Below are 20,503 nucleotides of genomic sequence, written 5' to 3'. Positions count from 1 at the left end.
CCGCCCCGGTTCCCCCTGACGCCCGCGGCCCGCGAACCTCGCGGACGTGACGCCGCGGGCGGAAGTGACGTTTTCCCGCGGTTGGCCCGGGCGGCTCGGTTGCCGGGCGCGTCCGGTTTTCCTCAGGGGGACGTTCCCATTATTTTGGTAACGGGAGTCGGCTGAGGACGGGGCGTGCCCGGCGTGCGCGCGCGCCCGCCTCCCCGCGCGCCTCGCTCGCTCCCTCGTTCGCCTGGCTCGTTCACTCGCGGCGACCCCGCGCAGCGCGTCATGCCGCCCAAAGCCCCGCGCAGAGCCGCGGCGGCCGAACCCCCGCCGCCGCCGCCGCCGCCGCGGGAGGACGACCCCGAGCAGGACAGCGGCCCCGAAGAGCTGCCCCTGGCCAGGTGAGGAGCGCGGCCGCCGCGGGAGGGACGGAGGGAGGGAGGGAAAGGGGCGCGGGCGCGGGGACGCCGGGCGCATCTCGGCGGGGCCGGGCTGACGCTAGGAGCGGCGCCAGCCCGGGGTCCCCGGGAACCCTTCGGTCCCCCCTGCCCCCCATCTCCGCGGGGTGGCGGCGGCGCCGTGACAGGGTCCCGGGCTCGCGGGCGATGGCGAGGGCATCCCGGAGGGGTCTGGGTTGCGGCTTGACAGGTGTCGGGCGGGTGGGGCTCCTGCTCCCGAACGAAGTGACAGGTGCAGGCTCCGCTCCAGCGACGACCAGGCGCGGAGCCGGAGGGTCACGGAGAGTCCCCGTCCGACGCAAGAACTTTGAAATAAAAATGGAAAAAGAAAAAAAAAAAAGAAAAAGAAAAAGGACCGGTGTTTGCTTGCTTTCTCCCCCCCCCTCCCTTTTTTTTTCCTTCCGTGGCGATCGGAGCACCCCGGCCAGGGTCGGCTGACTTTCTCTTTGCAGTCCTGAGATGCAACAGTTGGGAGCCTTTTCCTCTGGGCGTGCGCTGCCTTGGCAGTTCGGTCCTGGGAGAGGCCAAGAAAAGCCTCGTAGGCGAAGCGCAGGGTCGTGGGTGTCAATTGATCGCTGGGTCCTCAGCTCCCGGGCTTTGTGGGGGGTTGCCTTAGAACAATGCTTTGAGGCCTCGGGGATTTAAAGCCATCTGTGGCGGCTGGGGGAGCCGAACTCTTAGAAGAACTGGTATGTGGGCAAAAGTTTCCTGAGACATTGAAATGCAAGGGATTGCAGGTTTCCAAACTTTTCCCCCCCTTTTCTTTTCAGGGTAGCACTCTTCTTGCGTTCTGATTGGCCGCGGCGTGCTTCGTTATTTCTTGCCTTTTGCCTTTGAGCTTACAAGGATCGTGGTGTCGCTTCCCCTTACCCCGTTCTGGTCTTTTTTTTTTTTTAATTTTTTTTTTTTTGGTACCGGGTTCTCTCAAAGAACCTTTCTTTCCATTTGTTAAATGGAAGCTAAACTTAAAGCAAGTCCAAGTCCATGTGGATCCAATAGGAACGACAGAGAGATATTTATTGTATTTCAACATTTTATTTTTCTTGAGCGTGCTACTGTGTGATTAAGTAACAGAAATTGAAACAATATGAGTGTCGTTATTGTCAGCACCGGTTTTATTTTGAGAGCCATTGCAGAATGGGAATCAGTTCTGTCCCTCGCCGTCCTCTTTCTCCCATTTCTAGCCCATCATTAAGTCCTTGGCTTTTTTTCTTTTCTTTCTTTTGTAAGTGCTCTGGCTGTAGAGCTCAGACTTGCCTTGAGATCTCTATTCTCCTGCCTCCGCCTCCCGAGTGCTGGGAATATAGGCATACAGCACCCTGTCAGGCTACCAAGTTCCTCTATCTTCAGGAACATCGCGATTCTTTGTGTCCCCCATACTTTTAATAGACTGAACTAACTTTGGAAATGGCTTGTCTAAGTCTGTTAAAAATTCGCATGTTTAGATGGGTTGTCTTATGGATCAAATAAGAATCATATTTATTCGAAAATAAGTACAGAATGAAAACTGTTTGGAGAATGTTCCGGGGAAGATTTTGCTTTCGTTTCTAAATAAACTCGGATATACCCAGTGTGTGAAAGTTTCTTTTTAGAAAGAGCAGTAACATCTATTCTAAAAGATTCCATGCCGTTTACACAGATTTGGAAATATTCTTGATTATTCTAGAATAAGCATACATATTGCCTGGGGAAGGAAGAATCCCGTTTCTTTCCCTTTTGCATAGGAGTGACTTTGGGGGACTCTCACAAATGCTCCTGTGAAAATTGTACAAGGCAGTCTCTTCTTGGTTGCTTGTTGCCACAGAGGTTGCTCCTGTGAAAATTGTACAAGGCAGTCTCTTCTTGGTTACTTGTTGCCACAGAGGTTCTCATAAGTAAGCACTGACAGTTGATCTCTGAATTGCCTACAATCACATAGGGAATTGCTGCCTCCTCTGAACTGTGCCATTAAATGAATTCTGTGCGATCACTGCAGAGTGCACTTAAGTAAATACCGATGGCACATAGATCAGTCATTGTGCCGTCCTGCTGCAATCTGCAGAGGTGGTAAACCCTGCTGGTGTAAGAGGCTCCTACCAGTGTAACAAAGCACACTGTTAATACAGTAAACTTTATTTTCTAATAATAGAAATGCTGTAAAATATTGATAAAGCTATAGTACAATAAGCATACAAGCCAATAACATAAGCATTTATTTTCAGACAGTGTCCTGTTTGTCATTGTATATGCAGTCATTTTCTACAAGTGGCAATGTAGTAGGCTTGTTTATAGCAGCATCCCCCTAAGTTTTAGCAAAAGCAACAAATGCATCGTGCTGCAATATTGTGCAGGTTAAGACGTCTTCTAAGTGATGTTTTGGTTCCATTATAATCTTACAGGACTGCTGTTGTATACTGCCTTATTGACTGAAGTGTCATGTAGCACATGACTTCTTAGCAAGGATAAGAGGACTGCCTCAGTCTGAAGCTTAGAAGAATTGCTCAACTCAGTCCATCTGAACTTCCAATGATAGATAGTCTATTTTTACAGTTGAGGTGTTGTTTCTTTGTTGTCTCTGGCCTAAGTACTATAGATGGAAGCTGAGACAGGGGACTGCTAGCCACTTTCATTATTGAAATATGCAGAAGTTAATTATGCTGTGAAGAAGGAGTTGCCCAGCTGGAAAAGTGGTTAATGGCACGGATGATGGAGTCAGCCTATAGGGTTCATTATCCTGGTTCCTTCTCATTTACTGTGCTTCTAGTGATTGCTTTAATTTCTCTGGTGCGGTGAACATGTAAAACGTGAATGAGAATACTCACCAAGCATGGCTGATGTAAAACCATGCATGTGACTTTTTTATAAGATCATAGGAATTCCCTATGAGTTAAGAGTTAAGTTGTTCTTTATATGTTGTTATTATATTTCAAATACATATCAAAAGGAATTAGCCATTTAAAAGCTTATGGTTAAGAAAGGTCAAAGGGGAGGAGAGGGCTGGAGAGATAGCTCAGAGGTTGAGAACACTGACTGCTCTTCCAGAGGACCTGGGTTCCATTCCTAGAACCCACGTGACACTTCCGGTGAACTCCATTCTGATGAACTCACCCTTCCTCTGGCCCCTGAAAGCACCAGGCGCACACACGGTGCACATACATACATACAGGCAGAACACTCATACATATGAAAGAAATAATTAGAAAAAAAGAAAGGTCAAAGAGATAGGAACGAACCATGTGATGCAATAATCTCTGTCAAGTTCATCGTCATCTAAGAAATGAGAGAACCGGCGACACAATGAGTAAGGCTACAGTTTGCTCCTCTTGCCGGAACTGAATTGACTGCAGTGTGGTTTTTCTTCTTGCCGAGGCAGTTGCCCCATCTTCCCAGAGTGCTCCAGCTATTGCAGCTATTACTGTCTTTCCCAGAGCTATTTGCCGCTCTGGAGTATTTGGTTCACCATACTAGCAGCCGTTTTTCACCTTGTGGTATTCTTATTTTGGAAAGACCATGAAAAAGATAAGCATATGTTTAAATGGTATGCAATGTTGCTCAAAGATAAAATAAGACCTTAAAACACTTAGAGATAATCTCTTTCAAAACAGTGCTGATATGTGCAAACTGTAGAAACAAGTATTTGCTTAATTGGTTTGATTTATAAGTGTATGTATAAGTGTATATATTCTGTAATTGTTTTCAATTGGTAGGCTTGAGTTTGAAGAAATTGAAGAACCCGAATTTACTGCATTATGTCAGAAGTTAAAGATACCTGATAATGTCAGAGAAAGAGCTTGGTTAACTTGGGAGAAAGTTTCATCTGTGGATGGAATTCTGGTAAGGATGTTTTTAAAGTTCTATTTGTTTATTTATTTTGAAAATCTAGAAAGTAGAAAAATATAAAGTAAAAGTTAGTGATAATTTTATCACCCAGGAGTAGCCTCTGATGGCACTAAAATGCTTTCTATTTTCATGTTTTCTTAGGCTGTTTTGTTGTGGGGTACTCTGTGTCGCACTCTGACACTCCCAAGACTGCCAGTAAAGTTTATTTTGAATGATTGGGTGGATCTAGCTTCTAGCTGACCAAAATTAGTCATAGGAGTTTTGGAGTACCGAGGACACAGAGACAGAGGAGATAGTAGGTTGGGGCTTAGAAAGATTCTTGGCCCTCCTGGATCGAGGAAGGAGAGGAAATAGGAGGTGCAAGAAGAGAGGTAATGTCACATGGCAGAAAGTAGATAATATAAATGGGTAAATTTATGTTATAAGAGCAAATTGAGACAAGCCTAAGCTAAAAAACTTTTATAATTAATTATAAGCCTTCATGTTTTTATTTGCGGACTGGTGGTCCCGATGAATGAGTATTGCTACAATTTCTAATTTTTATTTTAAATTAAAGTTTATGATGATGATGACTATGGTGTGTCTGTGTGTCTATATGTCTGTGTGTATGTTCCTCCTTCTAATTTTACGTGAGTTCTTGGGGTTGAACTCAGGTTGCCAGGCTTCTAAGATAAGTGCTCTCAATCATTGAGCTGTCTCACTAGCTCTGTTTTTATTTTCATTTTAGTTTGGCATACAAAGTAGTGGGTTTCATTGTGGTGTTTTCATACTTAGACCTACCTCCTTACTGTTTTCTCTATTCATCTCCCCCCCCTCTTCTTTTTCATCCTTCTGTCTTCTTCTTGCTGGCTCCCTTCCACTTCTAGATGGCTTCCCTTGCTTCCATGTCACATGTATGCCATTGCTCTTTTCCCTACATTTTATTTTAGGGTCTTTTCCTCCTTTCTCAACTCTCACACCCAACTTTCGTGAACCCCCCCCCCCCATATTTAAATCTAGGATCTTAATAGGAGAGAAGATAATTTGTCTTTGAGTCTGACTTATTTTGGTTAATATGATTTATTTTCTACAAATCTATTAATATGATTTTTCTTCATTTGCATTTATTTTCTACAAATAATCATGCTTTCATTTTTCTTTGTAGATGGATACAATTTTATTGTAATTATGCACTGAATTTTCTTTATCTGTGCTTGGATTGATGAACATCTTTCATTTGTTCTATTTCTTAGCTATTGTGAGTAGTATCAACAGGAAGTATGGTTGTGCAAGTGTCTCTTGTGTTTGGACTTTTAGTCTCTTGGACATATTCCCAGTAGTAGAGTTACAGTTTTAAGGATTCTTACACTGGCTTGCATAACAGTTACACTATTCTACCTTACCACTGGCAGTATCTAAGGTTCTTCTTTGCTCACATTTGTGTTTGTGATGTTAACCATGCTGACTTGGACAAGATGGAATGTCAAAGCAGTTTTAAGTTTCATTTCCCTGATGGCTGAAGATGTTGAACGTGTTTTTAGTGCTCATATATATCTTCTGAGAACTGTGTGCTCAATTAGTTCATCGGCCTATTTATTGAGTGAATGCTGTTTTAATAATATTTAGTTTTTGAAGTTCTTTATCAGTTTTACATATCAATTCCTTCTAATGTATAGTTGGTAAATACATTTTCTCTCCCTTCCCCACCCCAGTCTGTATGTTTTGTCTTCACTGCTGACTGTTATCCTGTGTCATGCAATCCCACAATCAACTCTTCCCATATTGGAATCATCTTAGAAAAAACTTCTTTGTGCCTGGGTCTTCAAGTGTTTGTATGTATTTCTCTAGTAGTTTCAAGATTTCAGTTTGTATTCTCTAGTAGTTTGAAGATTTCAGTTTGTATATTAAGTCTTTGATTCATTTTGTATCATTTTTCTCCGTCTTTTTTGAGATAGGGTCTCACTGTGTAGCCCAGGCTGGCCTGAACTAACTATGTAGATCAGGCTGGCTGCCAACTCTGTTTCCCAAAGTTTTATAATTAAAGGTGTGCCCCACCACACCCAGCCTTGTATTGGTTTTTCATTATAATTTAGTGTGTGTATGTGTGTTTATGCATGCACATGGCACAGTGCATGTGTGGTGGTCAGAGCACAACTTTCAGGAGTCAGTTCTTCCTACCTCATGTGTTCTGCTTTATGGGATTAATGGAGGTTATCAGGCTTGACACATGCCTTTACCCACTAAACCATCTCACTGGCCCAGCATTGGGATTGAGTTACACATTCTTCTGCAGGTAGATGTCCAGTTACCTCAGCATCTTTTCTTTTTTTTCTATTGTTTTTTTGAGACAGGTTTTTTTCTGTGTAACATTGTCCTGGAACTCACAATGTAGACCTGACTGGCTTCACATTCACAGAGGTCCGCCTGCCTCTGTCTCTTGAGTGCTGGGATTAATGGCATGCATTAGCACTGCCGGGCACCCAGCATCATTTGAAGAGAATTTTTTCAATGTCAAAAAATAAAAAATAGATAATTATAACTGTGTAGGTTTAATTCTGAATCCTCTGTTCTATTCTGTTGGCCTATGTCTTTTTAATACCAGTATCATACAGTTTTTGTTCCTGTGGCTTTACAGCATTGCTTGAGATCAGCTATCCTGATAACTTGCTTATAGTTATTTGTGATCTTTTGTCCGTCCATAGTCTAGTTCCATTTCATGTCTTTTTTTAAATTTAGCATAATTTCTTTATTGAATCCTTTGGAATTTCATATCATGCACCCTGATTTCTCTCACCTTCCAGTCCCTCCTTATCCTCCCTTGCAATGCCCCCCCCAAACGAAAATTTCATTTTAAAAATAAAAATCAAAACAAAACAAGCAAACAAACAAAACTAAAAAACAAACAACCTCTCACCCTGAAAACCAGACTAAAACCAACAAAACAACAACAACAACAAAAATCTCTTCATTCCTCCATCTTTTCTGCTTCTCCAACACATCTTCTTTTGTCCTGGTGGCATTGGGAGTTGGGATGTGTCACACAGTATATACCCTTTGTCCAATCAGCTTCACTTGCAGATATGTTCATTGCAATGAGTTGTTGGTCTGGTTCAAGGCATCTGGTTTCCGATACACCATCATTACTGGACTCTCACTGAAACTCCTCTCGGACATTCTGCAGTCACCCTGTGGGTATCATTTCATAGGAATACCCTGCACGAGCTCCATGCTGTGGGTCTGGGTGGCAGTTGAGCTAGTCAGGCCAGGCTACTGTGGTGCCCACCCTCAGGCAAAGAGTGGTACCGTCAGGATCACTCCTCCTCACCTGTGATAAGTGGTGGGGGCACAACAGACAGCTCTCACAAGAGGGTTGGACCAGCTCTCTTGCTACAGAGTCCAGCAGAGGGCAAGGCCAACTGTCCTAGAGCCTGTGAAGGGCGGGGCCAGCTCAGCATGACCCTCTTGATTTCATCATGCATGGTTCCGATGATCCTCTGAGGTGACATGGTCCATAGACATCAACACAGACCCGCAGCTGCAGGAGGACCATTGGCCCAGATATGGCCCTCGGCAGCAGCTTGGGCCCCGATGACATCTTGGCTCTGGGTGGATATACAGGCAACTCAGATCAGGATGGTTCTGGTGGTAGCATGGCTCCCAGATACCAACATGGCCACAGGTTGTGCCCAGATCATGAACTTCTGTGTAACCTTTGGTGGCAACTCGGGCTTCCAACTTCAACACAGACCCCAGCTATGTTAGGACCATGGACCCAGATATGCTCCTCTGCAGCAGCTGGGTCTGAATGTCAGTATTGCCCCAGGTGGCAGTACAGGTTTCCCAGATTGGCACAGGCTCAGCAGCAGTGTGGCCCTCAGACACTAACATGGCCTCGGATTTCAGGCATCCACATAGCCATGAATGGTAACAGGAACCTCAGACATCAGCACAGACCCTGGCTGCAGTATGGCCTGGTCTAGTTTCATTTATATTGTTGTGATAAAAACACACCTTAGGAGAGAAAGGGTTAGGTCACATTTCCAGGTTACAGTCCATTATAGCAGAGAAGTCAAGGAGGCAGAGACTTAGGACAGCTTGTCACTTCACATCCCCAGTAAAGATTAGAGAGAGTTAAATGCATGCATGCCAATGCTCATATAACTTTTTCTACTCTGACTTGTGTAGTGCAGAGACCAGAACCCTAGAAAAGTGCTGTCTACTTTCAGGCTGGGTCTTCCCATTTCAATTAAGAGACTGGATGGGTCTTCTCCTAGCAGTGAAGGTGCCCACAGTCCAATTTGATGTATATAACTTCTGGAGCCTCCCTCTGCAGTGATGCTACATCGTGTCAAGTTGGCAGTTCAAGCTAACATACAAACTAACATTATCCTAGTTCTGTGAAGAATATCACTAGAAATAGGGCTGGCATTGTATTGAGTCCATAGGTATTTTTAATAATAAAGCTATTTTCACAGTATTCATTCTGCTAATCCAAGAACATGAGACATTTTATTGTTTGTTGGTTTATTTTTTTTTAATCTTCTAGCATCTTCATCTTCCTTAAGTGTTTTAAAGTTTTTATTATAGGGGTCTTTTACCACTTTTGTTAGATTGATTCCTAGGCATTTTATATTTTGAAGCTATTATTTTTATTTTGTTTTCCTGTCTGTTTGTTTGAAATAAGGTATTATCATGTAACTGTAAATGATCTGGACCTCACCATGTGGACCAGGCTAGCCTTGAGTCACAGAGATCCACCTGCCTCTTGTCTCCCAAGTTAGTTATTGGAAAGTTATGTAGAAAGGTATTTACTTTTGTGTGTTGACTTTATATTTTGCTACTGTGTTTAAAGTATTTATCCCATCTCAGAGTTTTCTAGTGGAGTCTTTAAACTATAGTGTCATATCATTGACAACCAGTGATACTTCTGTTTGTATGACCCTTATTCCTTTCTCTTGTTTTATTGCCCTAGCTGGGATTTCAAACGCTATATTGAATAGGCGCAGTAAGAGTGAGTAACTAGAGAGGAAATGCTTTTAGTTTTTTCCTCATTTAGAGTGGTGCTTACCATAGGTTTGTTGTATATAGCCTTGATTGTATTGAGATATGCTTCTTCTAGTTCTAGTTTCTCCAGGGTTGTGTGTGTGTTCATCTGCATATGCATGTAAAAGCCAGAGGACAGATGCTTCTAGCTTCTTCCTCTTTTTTTCTTTTTTGTCTTCTTCCTTCCTTCTTTTGTTGTGTTTTGTTCTTTAAGACAGGATTTTTCTATCCTGGAACTTGCTCTGTAGACCAGGCTGGCCTTGAACGCACAGAGTTCCTTTTTTCTTTCTTTACATTTTTTTTTTTTTGAGAAAAGGTTTCTCATAGGCTTGGAGTTCACTCAGTAAGTAGGATAGACTGGATGGCCAGTAAACCCCAGGGATCTGCCTGTCTCTGACTCTCCAGTACTGGGATTTCAAATACCTGCTGCATTCATCTTGGGGTTCTGACTCAGGTTCCCATGCTTATAAAGCAGGGACTTTACCAACCGAGCTATCCCTTTAACCTCTCTTCAGAACTTTATCAGGAAGGGATGTTACACTTTGTCAAAAACCTTTTCTGAATTTATGAAGATAATCATGACTTTTATCATATATATATATATACACACACACACACATACATACATACACACACGCACACATATATATGTGTATGTGTTATATTAGATACCAGTTTTCATATATCGAGTCAACTTTGTATCCCTGGGATGAAACCAGCATGGCCATGGTGAATGATTTTCTTTATGTGTCTTAAGGATTTGATTTGCAAGAATTTTATTGAGAATTTTCACAGGGAAATTGATGTACGGTTTTTTTTGTTGTTGTTGTTGTCTTATTCTTACTTGGGCTTGCTACTAGAATACATTTGGTTTAGTGGAGTGAGTTTCATTCCACTTTTGTTCCCTTTTGTTATGAGGAACAGTTTGCAGTGTTGTGTTAGGGCTTTCTGGTGTTAGTGTGGTGGAGACTGGCAGGGGCTAGGTCCCGGCTTCTCCTTATGGAAAGATTTTTACACTGCTTTAATCTCCTTGCTTTCTATGGTCAATTTTACTTACACCTTTTAAATTTAGTTTTGGTAGCTCATAGAGCTCTAGAAATTTATTCATGTTTTAGATTTCCCAGAGTCTAGGGGAGAAGCATGTTGTTGAAGCAGTCTCCTTTCTGGATTTCATCAGAATCTATTGTAGTTTCCTTTTCATCTTTATTTTTAATTTGTGTCTTCTCTCTGTTTCATTTGATTAGTTTGTCTGGGATTTTGTAAGTTTTATTTCTGTTCTTTCTTTGTTTTTTTTTTTTTGAGATATGGTCTCATAGAGCTCAGACTGACTTTGAACTCGTTGTGTAGTAGCCAAGGGTGACCTTGAATTTCTGAGCTGTCTTCAAGTGTGAGTTACAGGGTGTGTCTTCCAAGCCCAGTTTCTCCTACGCTGGGCTCAGGTTTAGGGCTTCAGGCATGCTCAATCATGAGCATTTTTTTAGGTTATTCGTTATATGCATATACAAACTTTATTTGTTAATAAAGTTTCTAGTGGTAATATAATATCTTAACTACTGTTTTTTTAAAAAAAATCTTAATTGATTTTTTCTGACTTGTTCATACTATAAATATATGTACACCCTTCTTCATAGGAATAAATTTTGCATAAAGGAAGTTTGATAATTAATGGGTCTCTGATAATTTTATTTGAATAAATTCTCACAAGTTAATTTACTGAGTCAAAATCTACAAACTTTTAAAATTACCCAATACAGCTGGGCAGTGGCGGCATGTACCTTTAGTCCTAGCACTTGGGAGGCAGAATTAGGCGAATCTCTGAGTTTGAGGCCAGCCTGGTATGGAGTGAGTTCCAGGGCAGCTAGGGCTACACAGAGAAACCTTGCCTCGAGAAACAAAACAAAATAAAAAGTTCCCAATATTATCTTTCTTTGAATTTGATTATTAAAGAGAAAGTGTCTTTAGTTTGGAATTTAGTTGTTTTTTTCTTAAAGCATTTAAAACCTCCAGGTTACTCTCCACATGATCCTAGTTTAGCATAGAAACAAGTAGAGGCAGACATGGTGCCACATTCCTTTAGTTCCAGTGTTTTGGAGGCAGAGGCATGTTGATTTCTTCCAGTTTAAGACCAGCCTGATCTGCACAGCAAGGTCCAGGCCAGCCGGGGTTACACAGTGAAATCCCTGTTTCAATTTTATATATTTATGTATATGTGTTTGTATGGACTGGAGATGGTTCAGCAGTTAAGAGTGAGTACTGTTCTTACAGAGAATTCCCACCTATGTCGAGTGGCTCACACTTACCTGTAACTCCAGATCCAGGGGATTAAAGTTCATGGGCACCTGCACTCATGTACATTCCCCTAAGCAGACACACATGCATGTTCTTTATTAAACATAATAAGATAGGGGTTGGAGCAGTTAAGAGCACTGCCTTCTGTTCCAGAGGGCTTGGGTTCCGTTCTCAGTACTCACACGTTGGCTCACAGCGTTAGTAACTCTAGCTCCAGGGTATCTGCTGGCCTCCTCTGGCTTCTCTGGGTACTAGAGATGTACATTTAGTCAAAACACACCTGTACACATAAGATAAAAATAAAGAATAATAACTTAAAAATAAATCTTTACAAAATAAATTGGTACAGATAGTAATGGCCCTGGAAATTCCAGGAGTAAGACTCCTCCTTTCTTAAGAAACATGGCCAGATCACTGCTATAAACTTGACTGTAAACTACTGAAAGCAGAACTTAACCGATAGGGAGTTATGTAGAAACTTTGAAGTTAAATGTTAATAACATGAACCTCAACAATATAATTTGTTTATATACACTAATCAATAGTCAACAAACTTGACTATGAAAATACCTTGGGGAGAACTAGGGAATGATTCAGTGGGTCAAAGGGCTTGCTGCACAAACATGAGGATCTGAACTTGAATTCCCAACACACAACTTAAAAAAATCTAGGTGTGGTCATTTGATAAAAGTGTTTGCCCCACAAGCCTGATGACTTGAGTTTCGTTACCAGGGGATCAATATAAACAGGGGAGGAAAGACCTGAATTCTCAGTGTAGTTTTCTGGCCTTCATACTGGCCACATTGTGTTTGTACACACATAAACACACACACACACACACACACACACACACACACACACTGATAATCTTAAATTTTTAAATTAAAACTAGAAAATGCCTTTATAAATACAACCCAGGTATTTGGGTTATAAGACAAGCTATTATTCTTTTTAAAAAACAAACTGGTTTGTTTATGTGGATCATGTGGGTACGGGTGAGGGTGGACATGCATGTGCTATGGCATGCATTTGGAAACTCTTAAAACAATTTGCAGGAGTCTTTTTCCCCTTCTACCTTATGGGCTCATCTGGGGGATTGAATTAAGAATATTAGGCTTGGTGGCAAGTACTTTGTACTGAGACAACTTGCTGTTCCACCTTTGCCTTATAATTGCCACATATTCATTGTATATAGTAATGGATTTCATAAAAGTGATTTGTTTCAAGTGTATCATATTCTTTGAGACTGTTCAGTTCTCTGTGCTCTCCCCTTCTTCTCTCTGCCTTTCCCCCCAATTCACTAGTCTTTCCTCCCTTAATCTGTTTTCTTATTTCATATTATGCATATATAAATAAGTAGCTTTCTGTATGTATGTAAAATCTAGGATCCACAAATGAAGGGAAATATAAAATGTTTATATTTTGGGGTCTTGCTTAATTCTCTTAATCTGATGATTCAATTTCATCTAGTTTCAGCAAACAACATGATTTTGTTAACTAAAACTCTTCTGTGTATGTATACTATTTTTGTTTGTTTGTTTTTTGAGACAGGGTTTCACTATATTGTATAGTCCTGGCTCTCCTGGATCTCACTTTGTAGACCAGGCTGGCCTTATAATCACAGAGATCTGCCTGCCTCCGCCTCCCGAGGGCTGAGATTAAAGGTGTGGACCACCACCATCATCTGGCTAATATACCATTTCTTCATCCATTCACCTCTTGACAGGCACATTGGCTGATAACATACTGTGGCCTCTGACTAGTGCTTTCAGTAAACATGGATGTGCAAGTGTATTTGTAGTATGTTGACTTTGTGTCCTTTGGGTGTATAACCAGGAGTGGTATAGCTGGGCATATCCTGTGGTAAGCCTTGTTGGGCCAGTTCACATTTTCACCTGCAGTACATTAAAGTTCCCTAGCAACAATAGACTAGTGGAAACCATTTTGGGCTGTAGAGTTAAATATGTACAAATAAATTTGACTGCTTTCTTGCTTTAGCCCTTTCTCTTCCTGACTTTATTCCTACTTTTCCTTAGAACTAGCATAATTTAAAATCTTCCTAGTGGAGGTCGTGATAGGAACTAGAACATATGAATTCATTCCTGATTGTGTTGGGGAGGAAGACAATAGAGGACTTTCTATTACTTTTAGGAGTTGATACATTTCTGGAAGGTATAGAAGACTATTCTTTTGTCCTGCTGTAATTCGACAGACCCTTTCTTCACAATATTTTGTTTAATGTTTGAGGGTTGGCTTGAAAATAATGACATATGTTCTGCAAAGCAAATGCAAAGACAGAATGAACCTGTTTGTGAAGCAGCTGTTGTGGTCCCAGTTGTCTGTTCATGAAACAAGAGGAGTGTAGTAACCTAGGGGCACCCTTTCTGGCATCTGGGAGTGGAAGGTGTTTATTGAGAGATTTCTAGTCAAAATGAGCTGTTTCAAGTCTGAAATATACAGTGTAGTAACTCCACACTCTAGAACAAATTTCCTAAAATCTTCCATTCTTGGTTTTCTCAGATGTAAAATGGGTTATCAGTAATTTCTAGATCTTGGAATTCTTGTGAGTATTAAATAAATAAATTGACACCTATTAAGTACATACAAGCTAATTTACTGAGTCAATCTTAGCACCAGGCTTCAAATGTTCAATGTTTTTGTTGTTCTTTTTTTTTTTTTTTTAACAGCCTTGTAGTTTTGTGAAATGCTACTTTGTGGGCCTGACAGCCAGTGCAATCATGATCTCCCAGCAGCTGTCAGCATGGGCCTACACAGGACTGGGCTTGTCAACAGTCAATCATAGGTGGGTGAGAGGCCCATTTGGCCCTATCCCTCTCTGCTGAAATATGAGCTATTGATGGATTCTGGGGGGAGGGGCAGACATTGTCTTTAGTTGTGTACCCCTGATGAGCTCACCATGCTCCAGTGAATAAGTAGCAAACTCATGTTGTACTGACAGCCCTTGTTGAGCTCAGTGGGTCACAAACAGAAAGGCATGAGTGTGAGAAAGGGACGCCCCAGGAGGGGGGTGGAAACGAGAATGTGAAGGTGCGAGGAGTCAGAATACACTGCATATATGTACAGAATTGTTACAAGAGCAAATTTAATAAAACATCCCATTTTATTTTGTTTTTGATTAGTACTTCAGAGATAAACCATCTTGGTGGCTTAGTGGGTAAATTGTTTGCTATGCAAGTGTGAGATCTGAGTTTGTCTCCTTTGCACCTGCCTACACTCCTGGCACAGCTGGGGTACCTGTCTGTAATCCCAGAGCTGGTAGATCTCTGTCAGAGCCCTTAGGTGGCCAAGTACATTTTCAGTAAGCAGAAATATTTTAAAAAGATTTTCTAGTCTCAGCTGTAGGTCTTCAGATTTCAGCAGCAGGCTTCAAATGTTCAATAAGCCATGTTGTAAGCACATGTGCTGTCGTCCAGGCTTTGTTCCGTTTGTTGGATGGTTAGTCCAATGACTGTCTCTTAAAGGAAAGGCGAAGAATCTGGTAGTTGTTTAGTCCATGAGGCTGGGTTGGATGTTTCAGCTGGTCTTCAATCTAATTTGGGATCTGGAAGTAGGTCCTGATACCATTAAAGTAATGACTCAGCAACAGAATAGATGAACTTGCCAGGGACAAAGAGGGCAATCAGGCAAAATAAACAAATAGATAAACAAACAAACACCACCTCCCTTCTTCTATGTCATTTTATGTGGGCTGCCACCAGAAAGTGTGGCCCAGGTTTAGGGTGGGTCTTACCTCAAATGATCCAATCCAAAAAATCCCTGGGAAGTGTGCCCAGATGTTAGTGGGTTTTTTGTGTTTGTTTTGTTTTATTTTATTTTTTTTCAAGACAGGGTTTCTCTGTGTAGCCTTGGCTGTCCTGGAACTCTCTCTGTAGACCAGGTTGTTCTTGAACTCAGAGATCTACCTGCCTCTGCCTCCCAAGTGCTGAGATTAAAGGCCTGCACTACTATACTAAACCAACCAAGCAAAAATAGTATGAAGCAAGCACATTCTATTGGAACCGTGTTGCCAGTAGACTTGTTTTATGGGTTTGCCACAGTTGTAAAAATCTCTATAAGTATGCCTATAGAAATTTTTTGGCTCATGGTTGGAGAGAGAGGAAGCCTAAAATGTTCTGTGTCTTAGCATGATTAAAAAGCAGGAGGAACAAGAGCAGGCAGAAGAGAAACCCTGAGGGTTTCCCTCACTGTCTGAGAACCCACTCTTTTGCTCACTCATGCAGACCCATCGAGATAAGAACAGATTCTCACAGTAATGTCATGTATCCTTTGAATGCCTTAGCCACCTCTTAGCATCCCTACCTCCCAATACTGCCATGATGGCCATCAGATTTCAGGAAGTGTTTCAGACAGGATAGACACTATTCAAACTACAGCGACTCTCCTGTGCTCTCAGCTCTGTCTAACTCGTTCTTGAAGACATTGCTTTCTTGTTTCTTACTGCTTGTTCTGCGGCCTGTAGTCATTCCTTAGCAAGCTAACTTTGAGCATTTGTATGATTCACACTTTAAGGTTCCTGTCTTTTAGGGGTCAGTGTCCTTCTCTGCCTAAGCTTTAGTGTCTTCAATTATTTTTTCCCAACATTTTAGTTTCATGCCAAACAGTAGTTCTGATCACTATATTTTTGTGCCTTATCCTTCTTAAAATTCCTATCAGAGTATTATATTTATTAGTTGATGAGTTTATATTGGCCCATTACTTCTAAGTCCATGGTTTACACCAGGGTTTATTCTTGATGTGAAATGGTCTATTGACTTTGACAGATGTCTAATGGTATGTGACTGCCATTGTAGTGTATATAGAATACTTTCATTGCTGTACAAATATTCTTTCCTGTTCATCCTGCTTTCCTTTCAACCTCTAGTAACCACTGCTCTTTTTATGTTTATCTTATTTTCCGTTTTCTAGAAATGTTTCTAGCTAAACAGTACACAGTCTTCCAGATGGGCTTCTCTCACATAATAATATACATTTAAGCTTCTTCCACATCTTCTCATGATTTAATGGCTCATTTCTTTTTAGTGTTGAATAATATTGTCATCTGTTTGTGCCACAATTTATTTATTCATTTTACTTCTGAAGGGTATTTTGTTTTCTTCCATGTGTTAGCAATTATTAACAAAGCTTCTGTAAATATACATGTATAGATTGTTGTGTGTATGTGTTTATGGATGCATGTGTATGCATAGATGTGTATACCCACACATGTTCATATATAAGCTAAAGGTCAACCTTGGGCATTGTTCCTTAGGCTCTGTTCACCTTCTTATTTGAGACAAGTCTCTCACTGGCCTGGAATTCACCTATTAGGCTAAGACTGGCTGGCCAGTAAGCTCAGGAGTCCATATTTATATCTTCCCAGAATTGGGATTTCAAGTATGCACCATCATGCCTAGCTTTTTAGTGTGGGTTCTGGGGATCAAACTTCAGTTCTCATGCTTGTGTGGCAAGTTACTTCATTCACTGAGCCATCTCCCTAGCTCACAGGTATTTTGTCTCAAGACAGAATCTTGGTAAATTGCCTAGGCCGGTTTCACATTCACCGTGCAGCCCAAGCTGGCCTTAACTCCTTATCTTCTGCCTTAGTCTTCTGACTGTTGGAGTTATAAGTGTGTGTTACCGTGCCAAGGTTGTGGTAGGTGTGTGTGTTTGCGTGTGTGCAAGCGAGCAAGTGGTGCTTGCACGTAAATTATCTCCTTGGAATAAAGACTGTGCTGGCTAGTTTTTTATGTCATCATGATCCAAGCTAGAGTTATTTTGGAATACAGAATCTCGATTCAGAAAACGTTCCCACCAGATTGGTCTGTGGGCAAGTCTGTGGTGCATTTTCTTGTTTGATAATTGATATGGGAGGGCCCAGCTCACTGTGGACACTGCCACCACTTGGCTGCTGCTCCCCGGTGCCGTAATAGAGCAGGCTGATGAAGAGCGAGACAGAAAGCAGCACTCCTCCAAGGCCTCTACAAGCTGTCACCTCATGTTCCTGCCCTGTTTGAGTTCTCGCACTGTCTGAGCTCCTGTCCTGACTTCCCTCTGCAGTGGGGTGTGACTTGAGAGCTGTAAGCTGAAATAAACTCTTTCTCCCCAAACTGTTAAGGTCATGGTGTTATCACAGCCCTAGAATCCTCAACTAAGATAAACCAAGGAGTAGAGTTGCTGGACATGTGGTAAGGGTATGTTTAGCCTTGTAAGAAACTACTGAACAGATTCCAAATGTTAATCATCTTATATTCCCAAGTCAGTTAGTGAATTACCAGATGTTCTCACCAACATTTTGTGTTGTTAGTGTTTTGGATTTTCTTTTTCCATTCTAATAAATGTGAAGTGGTATCATATTTGAAAATTCTAATAGCATATACTGTTACCATTTGTATGACTTCTTATACCTCTTCAGAGTTTTCCCTATTTTAATAGTTATTTGTTTTCTTATGTTGAAATTTGCATTTTTGGATAACTTTTTTTTGATTAACAGTATTTGCATTTTTTAGATAACAGTTTTTTATTAGGTATATCTTTTATATATATTTACCCCCAGCTTGTGGCTTATGTTCTTAATCTCTTGACAGTGACTCTGCAGAATAGAAGTTTATAATTTCAGTGCAGTTCAGCACATCAGTTTTTTTCTTTCATGGAGTATGCCTTTCGCTTTTTATCTAAAATGTCTTATCTCAATCTGAACCTATATTTTCTGCTGTGGTATAAATGCCCCCCCCCATGTTTTTTTTTTTTTTTTGGTGTGTGTGTGTTATTGGAGATTGAACCTAAGGTTCATGCATGATGGGCGTACACTCTACCATTGTGCTACATTTCTAGCTCAGTTGCATTATATTTTACTTCTCAGTTTCTGACACATTTTAAATGAATTTTGTATGGTGTCGAAAGGTTGATTTTTTTTCTCTTTGTATGTAGATGTATAGCTGCTAGCTCTGTTTGCTTGGAAGGTTTTTTTTTCTACTGTATTGTGTTTTGCTCCTTTTCTAAAGATTATTTTACTAGACGACAGTTATGTGTTTCTTTTTCTGGCCCCACTATTCTCTGCTGTTCCTTTCTGTTGTAGTCAGTGTTCTATTGCTGCAAAGAGACACAAAGATCATGGTAACTCATACAAAAAAAAGGCGTTTAATTAGGGCTCAGTTACAGTTTCAGAAGTTTAGTTTATTTTCCATGGTGGGGAGTATGGCAGCACACAGGAAGACATGGTGCAGGAGATGTGGCTGAGAGTCGTATATCGGGATTCACAGGCGACAGGAAGAGAAAGAGAGTGAGGGACACTGGCTTCTGAAATCTTAATGCCTACCCCTAGAGTCACACGTCTTCTAACAAGGCCACACCCACTAATCCTCCTCAGTAGTGCCATTTCTTGATGACTAAGCATTCACATAAAGGAACCTATGGGAGTCATTCTTACTCAAATCCCATATTCCATTCTCTGACCCTCATAGGCTTACGACTATATCATAATACAAAATGCATTCAGTCTAACTTCAAAAATTCCCATAGTCTATAACAGTATCAGCACTGCTTAAAAGTCCAAAGTTTAGAGTCTCTTCTAAGACTCAAGGAAATCTTTGTAACCCCTATAAAGTCAAAATAAAAATTCATTTCACATACTTCCAATATACAGTGGCACAGAATATATACATTACCATTTTAAAAGGGAAGAAAGGGAGAATAGTGAGGAAATACTGAACCAAAGCAAGAACCAAAACCAGCAGGGCAAAACTCCAAATCCTTCATCTCCATGTCTGATATCAAAGTGCTCTTCAGACCTCCAAATATATTCAGCTTTGTTGACTACAACATACTTCTCTCTCTTAAACTGGTTCCACATCCTGCCAAGCTGGCAGGTATCCCACGACTTTGGCATCTCCTCTATCTTGAGGTTTCTAAGGTAATCCAGGCTTCATCTTCACAGCTTCAATCAGTGGCCTCTCTGGGTCTTCATGCAGGTAAATCCCTGACACACAGCTGGATTCAGTGGCTTTTCTTAGCCTCTGAGAGGGATTCTGCAACCCCTTTTTTGTATTTGTGACTCTAAAGTCATAACCACGTGGCTATAGCTGCCAACTTCTGTTGCTTCTGGGGCTGGAACATGGCTCGTTCAGTTTCACTTGAATGAATCAGCTTTTGGCTGTTGATGGTTTCCTTCACTGCTTAAGCTGTTATCTAATTTCTTTTCACAAGTTAAAAGCTTAGTTGGGGGAGGTCTTACCCTGAGGTCAACGTTTCCTTTATTCCATTTAGCATTGGACTTTTCTTTAAACATTTTATCTCCTTCAGCCCTGCCACTTGACTCCAACATTATGTTTCCTGATGCTCCTTTTCACCTCAAGCTGTGCATTTTCTATTTTTCCATGCTCAGCTTGATCTTTTTCATTATAAATCTGCATAAAAGTAATAACCACTAATAACCAAGCAACAGAGGCAAAACTAGGCTGTCTTGAAATTTCTGCCAATATGATTAACCTAAAACTCTTCAGTTTAGCCTCAGGCAGATTTTTTGGACAAGATCAAAGAACAGCCACAATTATCTTCAAAATTACACAAGGCTGGTTTCTATGCTACTCAGTAATATTATTCCTCTTTGCAACCTCTTGAACTGTGCCCCCACAGTCCTCAGCACCACTGTCTTCCTTGCTCCTACTAGGATAGCTCCTGCTTAAAATATCCAACCATTTTTCTAGTTCAAAATCCTAAAATCTTCCATATTTCTCTAACAAATATAATGGTCAGGCCTGTTACAGCAATACCTGACTACTGATACCAATTTCTTTCTTATTCATTCTTCTGTTGCTGTGAAGAACAGCATCTTGTACAAAGGAACTCTTTCTTTCTTTCTTTCTTTCTTTCTTTCTTTCTTTCTTTCTTTCTTTCTTTCTTTCTTTCTCCCTTCTTCCCTTCCCTTCCCTTCC

General features: G+C 41.1%; 1 protein-coding gene across 1 annotated transcript in view; it reads left to right on the top strand.

Annotated features, from left to right (window-relative positions):
• Positions 1–40: 40 nt before the first annotated feature.
• The window catches only part of Rb1 (RB transcriptional corepressor 1), a 129,375-nt gene continuing 108,912 nt past the window's right edge, over positions 41–20,503 (top strand). Inside the window, exons 1-2 of the mRNA XM_026783172.1 lie at positions 41–386; positions 4,130–4,256. Of these exons, the coding sequence (XP_026638973.1) occupies positions 271–386; positions 4,130–4,256 (243 nt within the window). The 5' untranslated portion in view covers positions 41–270. The remainder of the gene's footprint in view (positions 387–4,129; positions 4,257–20,503) is intronic.

Source organism: Microtus ochrogaster, chromosome 17 (genome assembly GCF_000317375.1).
Source record: "Microtus ochrogaster isolate Prairie Vole_2 chromosome 17, MicOch1.0, whole genome shotgun sequence".
Lineage (NCBI taxonomy): Eukaryota > Metazoa > Chordata > Mammalia > Rodentia > Cricetidae > Microtus > Microtus ochrogaster.
Note: the sequence above shows the minus strand (reverse complement) of the source record. Positions and strands in the feature narration are given on the sequence as shown.